The sequence below is a fragment of the Andrographis paniculata genome, unplaced genomic scaffold (genome assembly GCF_009805555.1).
Source record: "Andrographis paniculata isolate CXL003 unplaced genomic scaffold, ASM980555v1 Contig38END, whole genome shotgun sequence".
Classification (NCBI taxonomy): domain Eukaryota; kingdom Viridiplantae; phylum Streptophyta; class Magnoliopsida; order Lamiales; family Acanthaceae; genus Andrographis; species Andrographis paniculata.
The window spans coordinates 613,491-630,054 of NW_026137571.1; the positions used below are offsets into that span (position 1 = coordinate 613,491).

General features: G+C 36.3%; 5 protein-coding genes across 5 annotated transcripts; 3 read left to right on the forward strand and 2 right to left on the reverse strand.

The window, feature by feature from the left end:
• Positions 1 to 1,442: 1,442 nt before the first annotated feature.
• On the forward strand, positions 1,443 to 3,508 carry LOC127250818 (protein NRT1/ PTR FAMILY 8.1-like). Its single transcript, XM_051274244.1, has 3 exons — positions 1,443 to 1,623; positions 1,730 to 1,947; positions 2,044 to 3,508. The coding sequence occupies exons 1-3, from the start codon at positions 1,443 to 1,445 to the stop codon at positions 3,427 to 3,429; spliced, it is 1,785 nt and encodes a 594-aa protein (XP_051130201.1). The 3' UTR covers positions 3,430 to 3,508.
• Positions 3,503 to 4,499, forward strand: LOC127250888 (uncharacterized). The gene is made up of 2 exons (XM_051274351.1): positions 3,503 to 3,962; positions 4,052 to 4,499. The coding sequence occupies exons 1-2, from the start codon at positions 3,627 to 3,629 to the stop codon at positions 4,487 to 4,489; spliced, it is 774 nt and encodes a 257-aa protein (XP_051130308.1). The 5' UTR covers positions 3,503 to 3,626; the 3' UTR covers positions 4,490 to 4,499.
• A 333-nt stretch (positions 4,500 to 4,832) lies between these two features.
• On the reverse strand, positions 4,833 to 6,941 carry LOC127250887 (pentatricopeptide repeat-containing protein At3g09060). The gene has a single exon (XM_051274350.1). The coding sequence runs from the start codon at positions 6,916 to 6,918 to the stop codon at positions 4,846 to 4,848; it is 2,073 nt and encodes a 690-aa protein (XP_051130307.1). The 5' UTR covers positions 6,919 to 6,941; the 3' UTR covers positions 4,833 to 4,845.
• Positions 6,942 to 7,449: 508 nt separating this feature from the next.
• LOC127250783 (uncharacterized) lies at positions 7,450 to 8,417 on the forward strand. The gene is made up of 2 exons (XM_051274204.1): positions 7,450 to 7,654; positions 7,775 to 8,417. Exon 2 carries the CDS (start codon positions 7,921 to 7,923, stop codon positions 8,257 to 8,259), a length of 339 nt encoding a protein of 112 aa, XP_051130161.1. The 5' UTR covers positions 7,450 to 7,654; positions 7,775 to 7,920; the 3' UTR covers positions 8,260 to 8,417.
• Positions 8,418 to 9,902: 1,485 nt separating this feature from the next.
• Positions 9,903 to 16,041, reverse strand: LOC127250944 (protein DEFECTIVE IN EXINE FORMATION 1). The gene is made up of 13 exons (XM_051274438.1): positions 15,725 to 16,041; positions 15,339 to 15,449; positions 14,932 to 15,014; positions 14,610 to 14,727; positions 14,367 to 14,524; positions 13,121 to 13,668; positions 12,966 to 13,036; positions 12,238 to 12,494; positions 11,765 to 11,946; positions 11,410 to 11,693; positions 11,209 to 11,326; positions 10,709 to 10,891; positions 9,903 to 10,610 (listed from the first exon to the last, which is right to left on the reverse strand). Exons 1-13 carry the CDS (start codon positions 15,874 to 15,876, stop codon positions 10,293 to 10,295), a joined length of 2,583 nt encoding a protein of 860 aa, XP_051130395.1. The 5' UTR covers positions 15,877 to 16,041; the 3' UTR covers positions 9,903 to 10,292.
• Positions 16,042 to 16,564: the final 523 nt, after the last annotated feature.

Sequence of the window (16,564 nt, forward strand, 5' to 3'; positions counted from 1 at the left end):
AAATTTTTTTTTTATCTATTTATAATTAATATAAACAAATTTATAAAATATGTGGAGTTTTAAAAATAGATAAGATATATATTTTTTTAAAGATAAATATAAGTAAAGAGATTTTGAGTGAGTATGTATGACATTGTATATTATATAATTAATTAATTTGATTTATATTTGTTAATTATATTTTAATTTAAATAAATTTTATCTAAAATAAAAATATGTCAATTGTTATGAAACCTACAAAAATAGAAAGATTTCAAATATTATGGGACGAAGTATTAATATTAACTTAATAATTTTACTATATTACTCCCTCCGTTCCATCGAAATGTTACAATTTTCCATTTTCGTTCGTCCCAAAACAAGATTATTATTTCCTAATTTAGTAATTGTACTACCTAAATGTCATTACTTTTATATTACATCATACTAATATGGTATTTTTGTCATTTTTATTATAATTCAATATAATACTAATATTAAAAAACCTAATTGCAAAAAGCAAACGCAAAGCCATCCTTCCAACAAGACTGAGGGAATACTATATTTCATCTTTTTACAAAAATATGTTTATATTAACATAAAACATATATACCCTAAATAAGTAAAATCTTAGACATGATACTTTATATTTTATATTAACATAAAAAGTGAAATTTTATAGAGATATATAAAATAAAAATTTTTTGAGTGAATTACGTGTGATATTATATATTATAAAAGTAAGTAAGTTTGATTTATATTTATTAAGTATATTTAATTTTTAAATTTTATCAAAAATAAAAACATGTTAATTTTTATCAAAAATAAAAATGTCACTTGAAATAAAATACTCTATCCGTCTCATAACAAAGTATCCATTTTTCTATTTTATTATGTACCGTAGCAAAAGTATCCTACCTAACATTACAAATACTCATATAACTTACAATATATTACACAAATGTCATTACCTTTATATCACACGTACTAATAAAGTTATTTTAGTCATTTTTACTTTATTCCTACTTATATTCAAATATAATACTAATATTTTTAAAATTACGTGTAAAAAGCAAATGAATATTAGTTCCGGAACGAAAAGAGTAGATAAAAAGTGAAAAAAAACAATTGAAAGAGGACAAAAGAGTGTAAAACCAAACAAACCTATTTTCACAAGTAAAATAAATGCAATAAATAATAAATTACTGTGAATTAATAAAAACAACGATGCATCACTGACTGTCATTACTCATTAAATATCAACAGCAAACAATTAATACCTCCAAGGGTCAACGGCCAAAATTTCAACCAATCAAATCACTCCACTCCACCCTCGAAAGGTGTGCCCAAAAATCCCACATTTCAATTTACACATTATTTAAGAAACAAACAAATCCTTGAAAAAAAAAGACAATTTAAATCACTCACCAGTCACCACCAACAACAGTAGAAAAAGAAGAACCATGGGAGATTTCTTCAATGTGGCATCATCAGCCATGGCTGTTTCAGAACACAAAAAAGAAGAAAAAGAAGAAGAAGATGATGATGATGAGAAGTACACAAAAGATGGAACTTTGGATTATCACAACAACCCTGCGATCAAACACAACACAGGAACCTGGAAAGCCTGTCCTTACATTCTTGGCACGTCGTTCTTTACCAATTTCTTGATTCCAAACCTGTCGATTTGCGAATTAATCAGACAACAAACAAACAAACAAACAAATAAATAAATATTTGTTATGAACAGGGAATGAATGCTGTGAAAGACTAGCATATTATGGGATCAACACCAATCTGGTGAACTACCTCAAATTCCAGATGAACGAGAGCAATGTAGTCGCAGTAAACAACGTTAACAACTGGTCGGGAACCTGCTACGTCGCGCCGTTGCTCGGCGCATTCCTCGCCGATGCGTATCTCGGAAGATACTCCACCATTGCTGCTTTCTCGATCGTCTACGTCGCCGTCGGTTTTCGACGATTTATTTCCTTGTCTGCACAATTACAACATTGACGATAACGATGATTATGATGATCGGATATTTTTGTAATGTACTTACAGGGAATGACGATACTGACGCTGTCCGCATCGATCCATGGATTGAAGCCGCGGTGTGATGAAGCTAAAGTCTGTCATCCGACGGGGTTCGAGGCCGGGGTGTTCTTCGTCGGGTTATATTTGATCGCGCTCGGGACGGGAGGGATCAAGCCATGTGTGTCGCCGTTCGGCGCCGATCAGTTCGACGATTCCGACGAGGGCGAGAAGAAGAGCAAGAGCTCTTTCTTCAATTGGTTCTACTTCTCGATCAACATCGGCGCGCTCGTCGCATCAACTGTTCTTGTTTGGATACAAACGAACGTCGGATGGGAGTGGGGTTTTGGCATCCCGACGGTGGCGATGGCCCTGGCGGTGGTCACCTTCTTCTCCGGCACGCGGCGGTACCGGAATCGGAAGCCCGGCGGGAGTCCCCTGACCCAGATCACCCAGGTCGTCGTCGCCGCGATCAGGAAATCGGGATTGGACCTGCCAAAGGACGAAACGGGACTTTACGAAACATCGGATCAAGAATCAGTTCAAGGAAGTCGGAAGCTTGAGCATACCGATAAGCTGAGGTTCTTCGACCGGGCTGCGATCGAGACGGAATCCGATAGGCGAAACGGAACGGTGAATCCGTGGAGGCTCTGCACGGTGACTCACGTCGAAGAGCTGAAATCCGTAGTACAGCTTCTGCCGATATGGGCGACGGGGATCGTTTTCAGCGCGGTGTACAGTCAAATGGGGACGCTGTTCGTCCTCCAAGGCAACACAATGGATCTCCGAATAACGAAATCCTTCGACATCCCTTCGGCGTCTTTATCGTTATTCGACACCATAAGCGTCATCTTCTGGGTTCCTGTCTACGACAGGATCATCGTGCCCGTAGCTCGAAAGCTGACAGGGAACAAGAACGGCTTCACTCAGCTCCAACGAATGGCAATCGGGCTCGTGATTTCGATCATTTCCATGGTCTCCGCGGCAACTCTGGAAACGATACGGCTGCGCATCGTGAAGGAGCACGGATACTACGAGCTCAAGCACATTCCCCTCTCGGTATTCTGGCAAGTCCCGCAGTACGCCCTAATAGGTTGCGCCGAGGTTTTCACGTTCATTGGGCAGCTGGAGTTTTTCTACGAACAGGCCCCGGATACAATGCGGAGCCTCTGCTCGGCGCTGTCGCTGACGACGGTGGCTGCCGGGAATTACCTAAGCAGTTTGCTGGTGAAGCTGGTAACAGAAGTTAGCACAAAGAATGGCAGCCATGGATGGATACCTGATAACCTCAACTATGGGAAGCTTCATAACTTCTTCTGGCTGTTGGCTGTGCTGAGTGTCGCAAATCTCGGGTTTTATTCCGTCGTCGCAAAATGGTATACCTACAAAAAACCGGTAGAAACATCAGCAATGTAATAGCGAAAGCCGAAAGCTTTTCGAATCGTATTCTGTCTGTACTGCAAAAACTTAAATAAAAGAAACAAAGTTTCAGTCACTTTCAAACAAGAATGGATAATATATAGGATTCGAATGAGAGGCCCAAAATGATTCTAACTGTGTAATCACTTTCTTTCTTTCTTTCCCTCAGCCATAACTTCCCAAGAAAAGAAATTATGCTGTATCTTAAAGCAATTCAAACCTGTTTTATTCCCCGCCATGGATGTTTCCCTGAAAGAGAATTCTTCGGGAAGAAGAGGGTAGTCCTGTCCTTCTGCAAATCGAATGGTTCGGAGGATTCTGATCAAGAAGCTCCGAAATCGTCGGGAGGGGATTTACGCAAGCAGGAACTTCTTGCTAGAATTGCAATGCTTCAAGCTCAGAAAGTTCGTCTCACGGATTATTTGGACGAAAGATCGGCTTTCCTGACGCAGTTTGCGGATGAAGCAAACGCTGAAATCGACCAGATTGGTGAAAATGCCCTCAAGGAGTTGGATGAAGCCGGCGCCAGGGCATGTTTATTTTTTTTTCCTGTTGAATGCATACGAAATAAATTTTGAAATCTGTTAGTAACAAGTGATTTGTTCTATTTATCGAACAGATAATGGAAAACATAGAGAGTCGGATGCAGGAGTTCGAGGAATCAACAGAGTTGAACAAACAGGAGATTGAAGAAAACGAAAAAAAATTAGCAGATTTCGAAGACAAGATTGAGAAAGACAGAAATGAATGGCTGTTCTTCAAGAACCTCGGCGAAAAAGCGCCCGTCGACAAGGCACAAGCTAAAGAAGAAATTGAAAAGATTCGGGAGCTGAACAAGAAAAGCGCCGGCTCAGTAATCCGAAGGAACATCTACATTGCATTAATTATCTTGGTAATAATTGCAATCGTAGATGTTGTAGTATCTTCGGCATCACCCGACTGGGGGAAGGGTAGTGTTCTAGGGGTCATTCTGGTGGGCTTGCTTACACAACTAATCTATGAACAGAGTATGTTGTCCGAAACTGACAAAATCGAACAAGAAAACAGCAAAGAATAGATAGTGTGAAGTGTTTCCTATTGTGTAATATAAATATATAACGAATCTAAAACAGAGATAAGTTATCGAAAAATGTCGCATGAGTTATAACTCCAGAGAGAATATTACTATTCTGGGGCTAATACATCAGTCGTAATTTACTTTCGCATCACATATAGCATTTGGTGATCCGACTATGATCATCAACGACTATATGTTAATTTAGATGCTGTGAAATAAAGAACACATAACTTGAACAAAAGCAGCAATAATCCATATAGCCCTAAAACAAAAACAAAACATAAATTTTACCGAAGCTAATAGTGCCCGAAAATTAACAAATCAATCGAAATAAATCACTATACCCATTCGATAATTCATCTTGGAGCACCGGAGTAAATAACAGCTCTAACGAGTATGTTCCACGTGACGACAGTAGGAACAATTCTCCTCATCAAGGCGTCATCTAAGACCAAAACAGCACTCGACATTCTATTGCAAGAACAAAGACCTTTAAGAGTAATGTTGTAAGAAATAATATCCGGCTGCAGCCCGGTCCTTAACATACGGCCCCAAATACCCGAAGCATTTCTTACATCACCATCTTTATAGAATCCCTCCATCATAGTATTGTGCGTAATAAGATTCGGCGTACAACCCAAACGGTTCATGTCCATGTACAACGACAAAGCTTGTCGTGTTTTCCCAACTGAACAAAGTCCATGAATGAAAGTATTATGCATCTGTACATCGGGTCTAAAACCTTCAACCGTAACTCGGGTCCATAAATCGAGAGCCGTTTCTGATTTATGCGCCAGACAGAGCCCTTTTATCAGCAAACTATACGTAATCACGTCAGGCTTCCACCCTTTCTTGATCATTTCCTTCACTATTTCCGGCGCCTTATCGAACTGTTTACCTTTGCACAAGCCATTAAGAAGCGTGTTATACGTAACGATTGTAGGAGAACAATTTGCACTTACCATTTCTCTAACAACCTTAACGGCATCCTCGAATTTAGCAACTCCTAAATAGCCGTTTATCAAAGAATTGTAAATATGAGCATTTGGCTTACAGCCATTGCTAACCATATCATTTAGCAGAGAAACGGCTTCGAATAACTTTCCTTCTTTGCACAACCCGTCTACCATTGCCGCATAAGCATAAGTATCTAAAATACGGCCTTTCCCCTCCTTAGCATTCGACAATAATTCCAAAGCCTTATTACTGTAACCATTCTTGCACAATCCATGGACTAAAATTCCATAAGATGTCGAGTCAGCGACACATCCACTCTCCCTCATAAGATTCCATATCGAAAAAACTTCATCTACCTTACCATTATCGAACATCCCTTTCATCATTATGTTAAAACTAGAGACACTTCGGCAGCCATTCTTTCCCATCAATTCCCACAGCTCCAAACACTTTCCAACCATTCTTGACCCGAAATAACCATTTAGCATTGCATTGTATACGACGGCGTCAGGTGACTCATTGTTCTCAACCATTTGATTAAAAACCTTCTCGGCCCCATCAATATCCCCAAACTTCCAACACCCATGAATCAAAGTGCTGTATGTATACATATCCACTTTCTTCTCATTCATCTTCATCCTTTCTAGCAATTTCAAGCTCTCACCAAACTTTCCACACTTACAGAAGCCATTAATCATGATATTGTAGGTGACAACACTTGGATAAACCCATGAATCCTTCTCTAACCTCTTCCAAATCAGATTAGCTCCATTGTAATCACGTTTTTTGAAAAAACCATCTATTAAAATATTATAACACATAATATCAGGCTTCAGGCCTTTCTCAAGCATTTCATCGAACACCTTAACTGCGTAGTTCAAATCGCCCCCTTTTGCAAGCCCGTCGATCAAAGCGCCGTAACTATAAACATCAGGAAGAACATTCGCTTCCCACATTCTATCTATCATTTCTTTCGCCTTTCCGAAATCCATCTTTTTACATGCGAGTTTGATTAAGATATTAAAAGTTTCCAGATTCGGAGATACCCCCATTCTTCGCAGATTCCTGGAGAATATCTCAGCCTTGCTCAATTGATTCGAGACCACAAAGGCGTTCATCAAACAATTATACGACCTCACTCCCGGTTCGCAGCCGAAAACCTCCTTCATCTTCTGGAAAAGTTCAACCGCGCTTTCCACCATCTGGTTTCGAGAATACAGTTTCAAAACAGCTATGGCAGTGTCTTCAGAGCAAGGACATTGCTGGAGCCGAATAACCTCCACAATCCGTGCAGCATTAGGCAGCAGTTTCGGATCATTGGAGCGGCAGAGGCGGTGGAGTACGTGGTAGAACACACTATCTGAAATCTTGTACTTAGCGTCCCCACTCGCAGCGTTGAGTAGATTCAGAACTTTAGTTAGACTCTTCTCCGATTTCAGAAGCTTCAGGAGCCCCGACGGTGGCTGCGCCATTGCAGCCGCCACTGCGAAGAAGAAGAATTATATATATACATATATACACAGGCCTATAGGCCTTTATTGGGCCAGAAAGACTTTTCTAAATGGGCCTAACCCAAAAGGCAAATATTCCCTCATAAATGCGAATTATTTTCTAGTTTTTGATAATTATTGCATTGTGTTTTTTATTAAATTTATATATAATTTATTTATAATAATTATATTTTTATATTTATAATTTTATAAGTTTTATTTTTAATAAATAATTATTTTTTATTTTTTAATTTTCATTAAATATTTTGTAATTATTTTATAATACCTAATTATTTTTATCTTAATATTTTTTTATTAAAATATTATTTTCGAAACTAAATATTTGTTTATATAGATTAATTAATTACATTAGTATTGATTTTTTTTCCTTTTTTTTTAGTTTTTTATGCAATCAAATAAACCTAAAATCAGGACTATATTTTACAATAATAATAATTATTTTTTATGACGCAATAATAATTATTATTGATATTTTTTATTCCCGTTTGAGATTTTCATCAGCTGTGGATCAGATGCACATCGCTGACCAGGATTTGTGATGAAAGATTTCTGGGCAACCAAAGAAATTGACTGACGAGTGGAGACTGATCGAGTTTGAGTCGTCGCAGACTCGTTCGATTGCATATCCGTAATGGACGTGGTGGAAGACACGCTCCAATTGGATCCTCAAATCACCATCTTCACTTCGTCAATTGAGGTTCAACACTGAGGATAGCTACAGTTCACCCTTCATCCTTTATTTATTGCGTATACTGTGAATTGGATGTTATGTCTTCACAATCTGGAGTGTAATTTCAGTATTGGATCTGTTTGTTAGGTTAATTTGATCAAGCCCTAAATTGATTTCCGATTAAGGGTTTCCCTGGAGGTCTGGAATTGGGGATTATTTGTTGGGGATTTAAGTAATCTGTATCAAAATTTGTTGTTTATATTATGCAATTTCGATTTGGGGGAAGCTGAGAGATGAATTTCAGGAGCTTGGAGGAGTTTTGGCCATTTTACATGAATCATCATTCGAAAGCAGGTACAAGGCGTTGGCATTTTGCAGGAACACTGTGCAGTATATTGTGGTTTGTGTACTCAGTGGTGTTCAACTGGTGGTGTATGATATTTGTGCCATTGTTTGGGTATGGATTGGCTTGGTATAGTCATTTCTTTGTCGAAGGGAATGTCCCGACGACGTTTGGGCATCCGGTTTGGTCGTTAATATGTAATTTCAAAATGTTTGGATTGATGGTTACTGGCCAAATGGATAGGGAGATCAAGAGGCTTGGTAAGAGGCCGGTGTTGCAGGCATATTAGTTGTTTGTTTTGTAGCATTGTTTTTTCGATCTTTTTGTGCAGACAAAGTTGTAATGATATGTGTAAGAACTTTTCGATTTTAGTATTGTTTTGTTTTTTTCAGTTTTGTGTACACTTTGTTTTGGCTTTAATGTTTGTGTTTAATTTTGTTGATTCAATGGAATGTGTTGAAAGTAGAACTAGCTCGACATTTGTTGGCACTTCTTGGATTAGTGGTTTGTTTTGTAGCATTGTTTTTCGATCTTTTTGTGCAGACAAAGTTGTAATGATATGAGCAAGAACTTTTCGATTTTATTATTGTTTTGTTTTTCATTTTGATCTTTTCTCTGTTTTGTCTTTATTGTTCGATAGGGGATCACGTGCTTCTGCTTCCCCTTATAGAATATGTGAAGTTATGACTAACTCGATCTTTGTTGGCACTTCTTGCACTGTAGCCTTGTTTTCGATCTTTTTGTGCAGACAAAGTTGTAATGATATGTTTAGAACTTTTCAATTTTATTATTGTTTTGTTTTTCAATTTGATCTATACTTTGTTTTGTCTTTAACGTTCGATGGGTAATAAGTGTTGTGCTTTCTCTTGTTGATTCAATGGAATATGTTGAAAGTAGAACTAACTCGATCTTTGTTGGCTCTTCTTGGATATTCGATATTTGATCTTCATTTCTGTTGGAATATTTAGTGCCTGTCTTATTGATAGCGTTGATAGCTTTAGCTTCGGGTGGTTGCTGCCTTAGATAATGCTCGTTTATTGGTTCATGATATCTTGATGAGAAGAAGAATGGTGTTGATTGTAAGCGTCGTATAACGACCTTTGTGTAGTAATACCATTGGATCATAAATGCTGCTTGCACTGTTTTGAGTTGAGATATTGTTCAATTTTTTCATTTGATCTTGTTCTTGAACTCTCTCAGCATTTCTTTCTATTTTTATTGAACTGGTGTTGAAAAAATGAGTTATTTGAACATGAGATTTGCTTAGGGTTGTTTGAAAAGATGAAAACTTTAGATAAAATCTAAGGGTTTTTTCTTTTAATATTTAAAATCCAAATAACACTATAGTTTCTGATAAAAAAATATACAATATTATTTTTTTAAAAATATAATATTAAAATATTATTTAAATAAAAATTTAAATCAATCTACAGCCGCCTGACAAACGCGCACATGGAAACCTGACTTTTTTAATGCAGTGTTTTGTTTGTCTAGCGCTTTTAGCTGTTTTGTTTGTCTAGTGTTTTTAGCCTAAATTGATTTCATTTTCCTTTTACCAGTTCATTAAATTTATTTCATTACTAATATTTGATAAAATAAAAATATTTAATTATTATTCTCTATCTTCAATATTTATTTACATATTTATTTACATGAATGTATATCAAATCTATTTGCTATTGAATACCTCTACATAGGCAATAGCCCATATGTACCTAATAAATCATTTATAATCCTCAACGTTCTCAATAAAAATAGGCCTTTTTCTTTTTCTTTCTTCATAAAATATCACATTTAATTGATAGATAAAATAGATAGATAAATGAATGGTATTTTAGAATGACCAACAAATACACATAAGCATCATATGAAACAAATCCATCAGAACCAATTTGAGGTAAAAGCAAGCGAAAAAAGTCGAAACAAAGCGAGTTAAAACAGCAAAAGCAGCACATAAAATTGTGTAAAATTTTCCAGCAGTAAAACTCAAACTTAGCCTCAGCATACACAGGCAAAACGTCAAACTTCAAGCCCTATACCAGTTTACACAACTGAATTGCTCTACAGAAGTCGAAAAAAGCAAGAAGCAAAGGAATCAAGGCGCTGCGAAATTACCTTTCTATTCAGTAACTATAAGAAGTCCCGGAATGGTTTTGTTACACGTAAAATTTGCTATGCCACAGATAAGTTAGGCTCTCATTTCAGATGCTCGGGGCAAGATTTTTCCACAGGGCATTTTTGATTCATGCCCTTTCAAGCACAGTTAAGTTCTTCCTGAATGTGCCAGAAATGTAAATCAAAGATTTTGATTGTTACCTCTTATCACAGATCAGTATTTCGCGAAAATGACGGCAATGGCATGCCTTCTTGAGGGCGCAGGATGACGAGAATGCCGAACATTCCAAGCATGGGTAGGACCAGGAGCCATTTCAACAGTTTGTAGTAATAAAGATGGAATGTAAGAGAGAATTCGTCTGAGAAGTAGAGTCCATTCTTGTCGACCATCTCCACCAATACAGATCCAGCAGTTCTTACAGGGACTGTCGGAAGTTTGATCCGATGTTGGCCAGGACGATCAAAGATTTGGTTTTGCTTAATTGTTCGCTCTCCTTGGAAATTACCGGGAACCAACAAACTTATCTATGGTTGTAGAGAAGGAAAATAAGAAGGATTAGGTACATAAAGAATATGAATAATTGATTAGTAAAAAAAATAAATAAATAAAAATTGAGACGTACCGTGACATTATAAGGTGCTTGTGAGCCAGATGGAAACCTGTAATTGTCTACAATGTCCACTTCAAGCCAAAAGTTCTTCCCTTCTTCATCGCGAAAAGTGCGCGACGATTGAGTTACATATATGCCTTGCCGTTTATAAGAGTGAGCAACATTATTTCTTCCTTGGTTTGGAGATCTCCACGCCTAAAATTATGCACAGATTTCAAGAAATATGGATGGAGAACAACTGAAAAACAGATGGGTGTGTTTGTTTGTGGGTTTGGAGTTTTGGGTTAGAATTTTTGAACAGTAAAAAATTCAATTTAAATAGTTATTTCATATGATATAAATAGATATTGATGAGGCGTTAGAACGTAAAATAAATTTGTAGCAGAATAAAAAGAAAAAAAGTAATTGTTTGATTTGATATTTTTGGAGAGAAAAAAGAATCTGAACAGTATGAATCTGTCGTAAAACTTACAAAAGAACACAACCATAAAGATCGTACAAGAAAAATCTACCTTGAGGGGATGATGTGGTGAAGGTGTTGAGAAACAAAAGACGTTGCCATTCATGGTGGTCACTATAAGATCAAGATCATCTCCACCATCTATGTTGTCGGCCAAAACCATGCTATATCTATCATCAAAGAAAGATTTTTTGTTAAATGGCGACATTTAAAAAAAGGGTCTTGTTAATTAAGCATCTTAGAATGATCTTACGATGTTTCTCCAATATCCACAACATCTGCACATGATGTGGGACCATCTATGAGGTACAGATACCCGTCAAATGATGTGCTAACAATCGTTAGCCCCTTCTTCTTCTCTCCCCGTTTGCTTAAATCAACGAGAAGAACCTGATTCATCACTCTACCGTGAGTCCTGTAAGGATATGGGCGCACAATTGTTCCATCTTTGCCACTGAGAACATATATGTTTCCAGAGAGTGTTGGGACAACAACATCAGTATGACCATCTCCATCCACATCTCCAACAGTAGGACCCTGGAGAAATCAGAAATTGCTTATACAATGTTTGAATCCAAATAAATAGAAGTCAAAATGGCGTAAACCACCTGTGGAACAAGGCTTTTAACATGTTTTTCCCAGATTTCTTCTCCTTGCGGAGTCCAAGCAGCAACATTTCCATGAGAATCAGCCGTCACTAGTTCAATTTTCCCATCATCATTGATATCAGCTGCAACTACTGCACCTTGAATTTCAGCCATTGCCAGCGGAAATTTATCTCTATTTTTGCCTGAATAAGGATATAAAGAAATAATGAATATAATAACAACATGAGAAAGGCTCCGAGACCATACACAATCGAGAATTCCAAGAAACTATCAGCAAACAAGAAATGTGCTTTGTAGATAGATACTAAAAGAAATTTTCTTGCTTGGTCACAAATAACAAGTAGATAGAATTTGCTTTGTAGTATCAATAATCAATCAGGGTGAATGAAGGTAATGGTCCTTGTATTGCTAAATTATGCAAGAAGGCTAGACATGAAGAGAATGTTGAAACAAATGGTTCGGAGAGTAAGTACCTTTATGGTCCAAGACATAAAACAACCCAAAGGAAGTGCCGACAAGAATATCCAAATACCCATCACCATCCAAATCAGCCACAGTAGGAGAGGAATATATGTACGCCCGGAAGTCCCCAGTATCAGAGCTAAGATCCAGTTGAGTACTCCATTTAACTTGTCTGGTGTCCAAGTTGAAGACAACAATACCTCCAGCAACATATTTCCCAATATCAATACCACCAAGGTCCTTTGAATGTTCTGGATTGTCATAATACCTGCCAAACTACGAATTAGTCAGTTGGAAAATCAGTTGACAGATTAGATAATTGACGTAACTAGAAACACAAACACACAACTAAAAGGCAGACACAGTTCCCCCTTCCTCATTTCCTCAATATCAGCACAGAGACCATAAAAAAAACTAATACTTATTTTTTGAAGGAAAAAATAAATAAATAAATAAAAGTTGGAATCCTAGTAATAAGCAAACTAAGTTGACAACTTCCGACACTGAAAACAGATACCAGAAATTTAAAGTAGACAACATTCACAATTAGCACTTCTAAACATGCACCAGTACTGGTGATGTCTTTGAAAATACATTCTCATGTTCAACACCAAGAACAAAACCATGTGGGGGATTATATTATGTCCCAGATGCTTACGAGTTAAGGATATCAAAACAGGATAAGATATCATGTGCCTACAAAATAGGTGAGAGAAATTGTATATGGGAGTAAACTTACTCACGATCAAAAAAGTAAGAAACAGCAACAATCATCTCGGAGACGCCATCTTTATCAATGTCTGCTATGACCTGAAGAAATTTGAAATTACCATTGATCCTGAGGTTCAACATAACAAGAAACTGGCATTAAGCTTCATACATTACTGTACTTACTGGAGTGCACAAGACGTGTGCATCTATTTCAACAAAATCTTCCAATTTCTCATGTTGTGTTTCAACCCATTCCTCATCTCCCCACATGCTTTCATTAACATAATCATCATAGTCATAATTATACTCATCAGCCAATTCATCGGTATCTCTCAACAAATCAAATGATGAATCAGCATCTGCTTCCAGACCTCCAATGTTTTCTACGGTTGCAGCATGGACATCCTCATTGCCATTCGAAGTTTTATCTTCAAGAAGCCTTCTTGCAGCTTTTCCACTTTCTCCGGTACTACCATGGTCAGATTCCAAAGCAGATGTGCCATTTGTGTTCATTGGCATCTTGATGCTTCCATCTAGCTGACTATTATTTGTCTTCACTTGGTTCTCAATTTGAGAAGAATTCAGCTGATGCTGTTCAGCATCAAGTGGCACTGAGAGAGACGATGTGTCATTGTGAACTACTTCTGGAACTGAATTTGATGAATTCAATGTGTCCTGGTGATCTGTTGCAGAGTGTGTAACATTTGATGCGAGTGTACTTCCATTGGATTCTGAGAGACATTTAATATTGGTAACATATGTTCAATAATTTAGTACTATTTCATACAATTAAAGATGAATGTTCACATCAACATTAATGAAAATTTATAGCAAGGTTAGCCTTGTTGACAGAATGAATCAGATGAATTTCAGACTCACGCACATGCTAATGTTTTATCGCTAACAAGGTTCAAAGGAGGGGAAAAAGTAGAGGATTCATCCTAGTCTGGATTCCACAGGATGCTCAACCAGCATGATGTGGAGTTACACTAGCACATCAGTCATTTTGGTGAGGTAAGTCTATAATATAAACTTAAAAGAGAAATTACAATTGATTAGTTGCCATCGTCGAAATATTGCTTTAATTTTTCCATGGTGTTTTTACTCCACTTCACAAATTTATTACTTGCACAGAGACAATACTAAGATCTTGAATCCCATTGTACCACCCTAACAGACTAAAAGTCATAAGTCTTATTATGGGCATTTATATGGTGCAATAATCTCCCTGGCTCATAGAAATGAAAATATTTTCCTGGGCTGCAGTATGATAAGCTTAAACTTCACTAATACTCTGTTCCTGCAGATGATCAAACTTAAGTTCTAAAATGAGAGCTTCCAACATGACTATTGTAATTGAAATATTCAAGCAACCCAAAATAACGTAGACTGTCAACTAAGACTTGAAAAAATATATGAAAGAACATACGAGGTAATGAGTTGGTGAGAGCCTCTTTCATCAGTTGTTCATCATGAACATCTGGGTGGGCATGGTCACCTGAATCTGGATGCAAACCCACATACCAATTCTTTTTAACTCTTAACCTTGGAATCTCCAGTTTATCTGACATCATGTATCCCGAGACCCTATTTACCACAAAATGGAATGTAGTAAATGGCTATTCTAACTCAAGATAAAGAGTAGCATTTAGGGTGGGTGGTAATTTGTTACCTAAAGAAGAGCACTTCACCATTATAAGTAGCTAAAGCAATTTCTCTGACACCATCCTTGTCAATGTCATACAGAAGAGGACTAGAGTGAACTGTTGACTGGTGAAAAGCCGGCCATCCTAATACATTATTCAACAAAGAACAGATCATGGTCATTTCTTGATGGGAAACAATAAGACACTTCCTAGAGTTTTAGTTATCCATGTTAGGTCTTTCAATCCAAATTATGAAATGTATAGGTTACATACAAACAGAATTTATAACATCATCAACAATCAAAAAACCCTTTTGTACAAGTATATTTTTGCAAACATTTAGTATACCTGGCAATTTATCGCCATCAGAGCCCTCTAGGACTTCCAAGTAGTGCACAAAGGTAGGTACTACTACTTCGAGCTTTCCATCACTGAAGGATACAAAAGAAATTTCTAGAGATGGAAATAGAATAAAGATCACATGCAAAAAATCCAAAAATTATAGACAAACTTGTAGGAAAGAATGGCATTCTAACAGGACTTCGTGCTAGTTTTATATAAAAGTAAAAAATTCGGTTAAGAAGGTGATCAAATCATCCCTCTATAATTGAACCAACCTAGATTATCTAAGCATATTTCTATAAACTAAAACACAGAATAAGAGCAAGCAACAGAATGGATGAATGAGAGATATATATGGGCAGAGTAGGTACAGAATATAAAAACTTCACAACGGCCAATTCTATTTTCATCACCTGTTAATATCTGCAACCAATGGAGAAGCGTATATGCTGGAACTCACTTCAGACTGCCATCTCAGTTCCAAATGCTGAGGACATTGTGTATTCAGAAGCTCATCCTCATCGCTACCAACACAAACATAAACACCAGTACTATATTAAAATGTTGAACAAACTAAATTTTGTACCAAATGCATGCCTAAAATCGCACAAATACACTTCTACTATACTGTTGAATCGCAAACAACCGAATGATACTAAACATGAACAAATAGCTTCCGTTTCCGACAACCACACTCCAATCCAAATGAAACCAAGAAAAAGTCAATCCTTCAATTATCCAATCAGCGACAGAATGCAACTTGCTAATCCTTAATATCAAAAGCTTAAACAAAACTTACAAATTGGGATAACCGAGACTATCATCAGTGGCCTCACGCTCTCGAAATTTGTTCTTTTTGGCCTCTTCCGATTGCGAGACGCCATAATGAAAACTCCAGCTCGAAAACGCGAAAATAAGGACAATTAGAAACGTGAAACTCCGAGTTCTCATGAATTAGGCACAAGAACCCTAAGATTTCACTCGAGTTGAAATTAGGAACCAAAATCAAAAGAAAGGGGGCAACAATTGCGTGTGGTCAAAGCCCCAGTGAAGGGTTTTGGAGATCTGAGAAGAGGAATTGAAGCAAGATTGAAGCACCAAGTGCTCGAACCTTTAATTCTGTTGTATTTATTTATTTATTTATATTTTTTTTAACCTTATATTTTACTTGCTTAACCGCCCCTTTATTTATGCATATTTGCACTCTTCTCTTATGAGCATTTGGTAAAAAAATTAAAATAGATCAATATAAATATTTTTATTTCTAAATTAAAATTAAGAAATAAATATTTGTTTTTGAATTTTATTTTTATTTTCTGATGTTTGGTATAAAAAAATAACGACAGAAAATAACAAATATTTGAGTTAGAGAATTAAATTTTGAAAATAAACCATTCCTCGTTTCGAATTTTTATATGCAAAAAATATATAAAAAATAAAAATAAAATTTGGTGTGAGTTTATTTTTTTTTATTATTTAATTTTTATAATTACTATGAAAATATATTAGTTCGATCTTATAAAATATTATTTAAATTAATATTCAAATAAAAAAAATATTAATTAAATATGATAATATTTTTTCATAATTTTTGTTTGATTTATCATTTTTTTTTCTTCATTAATTTATTCTCTTACTT

Excerpts from the sequence above, each read along its gene's own strand:
- LOC127250818 (XM_051274244.1), top strand. The coding sequence starts at position 1,443 with ATGGGAGATTTCTTCAATGTGGCATCATCAGCCATGGCTGTTTCAGAA. Across the intron at positions 1,624-1,729 it reads AGCCTGTCCTTACATTCTTG|GGAATGAATGCTGTGAAAGA; the intron begins GCACGTCGTTCT and ends TGTTATGAACAG. Across the intron at positions 1,948-2,043 it reads TCTCGATCGTCTACGTCGCC|GGAATGACGATACTGACGCT; the intron begins GTCGGTTTTCGA and ends ATGTACTTACAG.
- LOC127250888 (XM_051274351.1), top strand. The coding sequence starts at position 3,627 with ATGCTGTATCTTAAAGCAATTCAAACCTGTTTTATTCCCCGCCATGGA. Across the intron at positions 3,963-4,051 it reads TGGATGAAGCCGGCGCCAGG|ATAATGGAAAACATAGAGAG; the intron begins GCATGTTTATTT and ends TTTATCGAACAG.
- LOC127250887 (XM_051274350.1), bottom strand. The coding sequence starts at position 6,918 with ATGGCGCAGCCACCGTCGGGGCTCCTGAAGCTTCTGAAATCGGAGAAG.
- LOC127250783 (XM_051274204.1), top strand. The coding sequence starts at position 7,921 with ATGAATTTCAGGAGCTTGGAGGAGTTTTGGCCATTTTACATGAATCAT.
- LOC127250944 (XM_051274438.1), bottom strand. The coding sequence starts at position 15,876 with ATGAGAACTCGGAGTTTCACGTTTCTAATTGTCCTTATTTTCGCGTTT. Across the intron at positions 13,037-13,120 it reads CACACGTCTTGTGCACTCCA|GTCATAGCAGACATTGATAA; the intron begins GTAAGTACAGTA and ends AAATTTCTTCAG. Across the intron at positions 12,495-12,965 it reads TCTTACTTTTTTGATCGTGA|GTATTATGACAATCCAGAAC; the intron begins GTAAGTTTACTC and ends GTAGTTTGGCAG.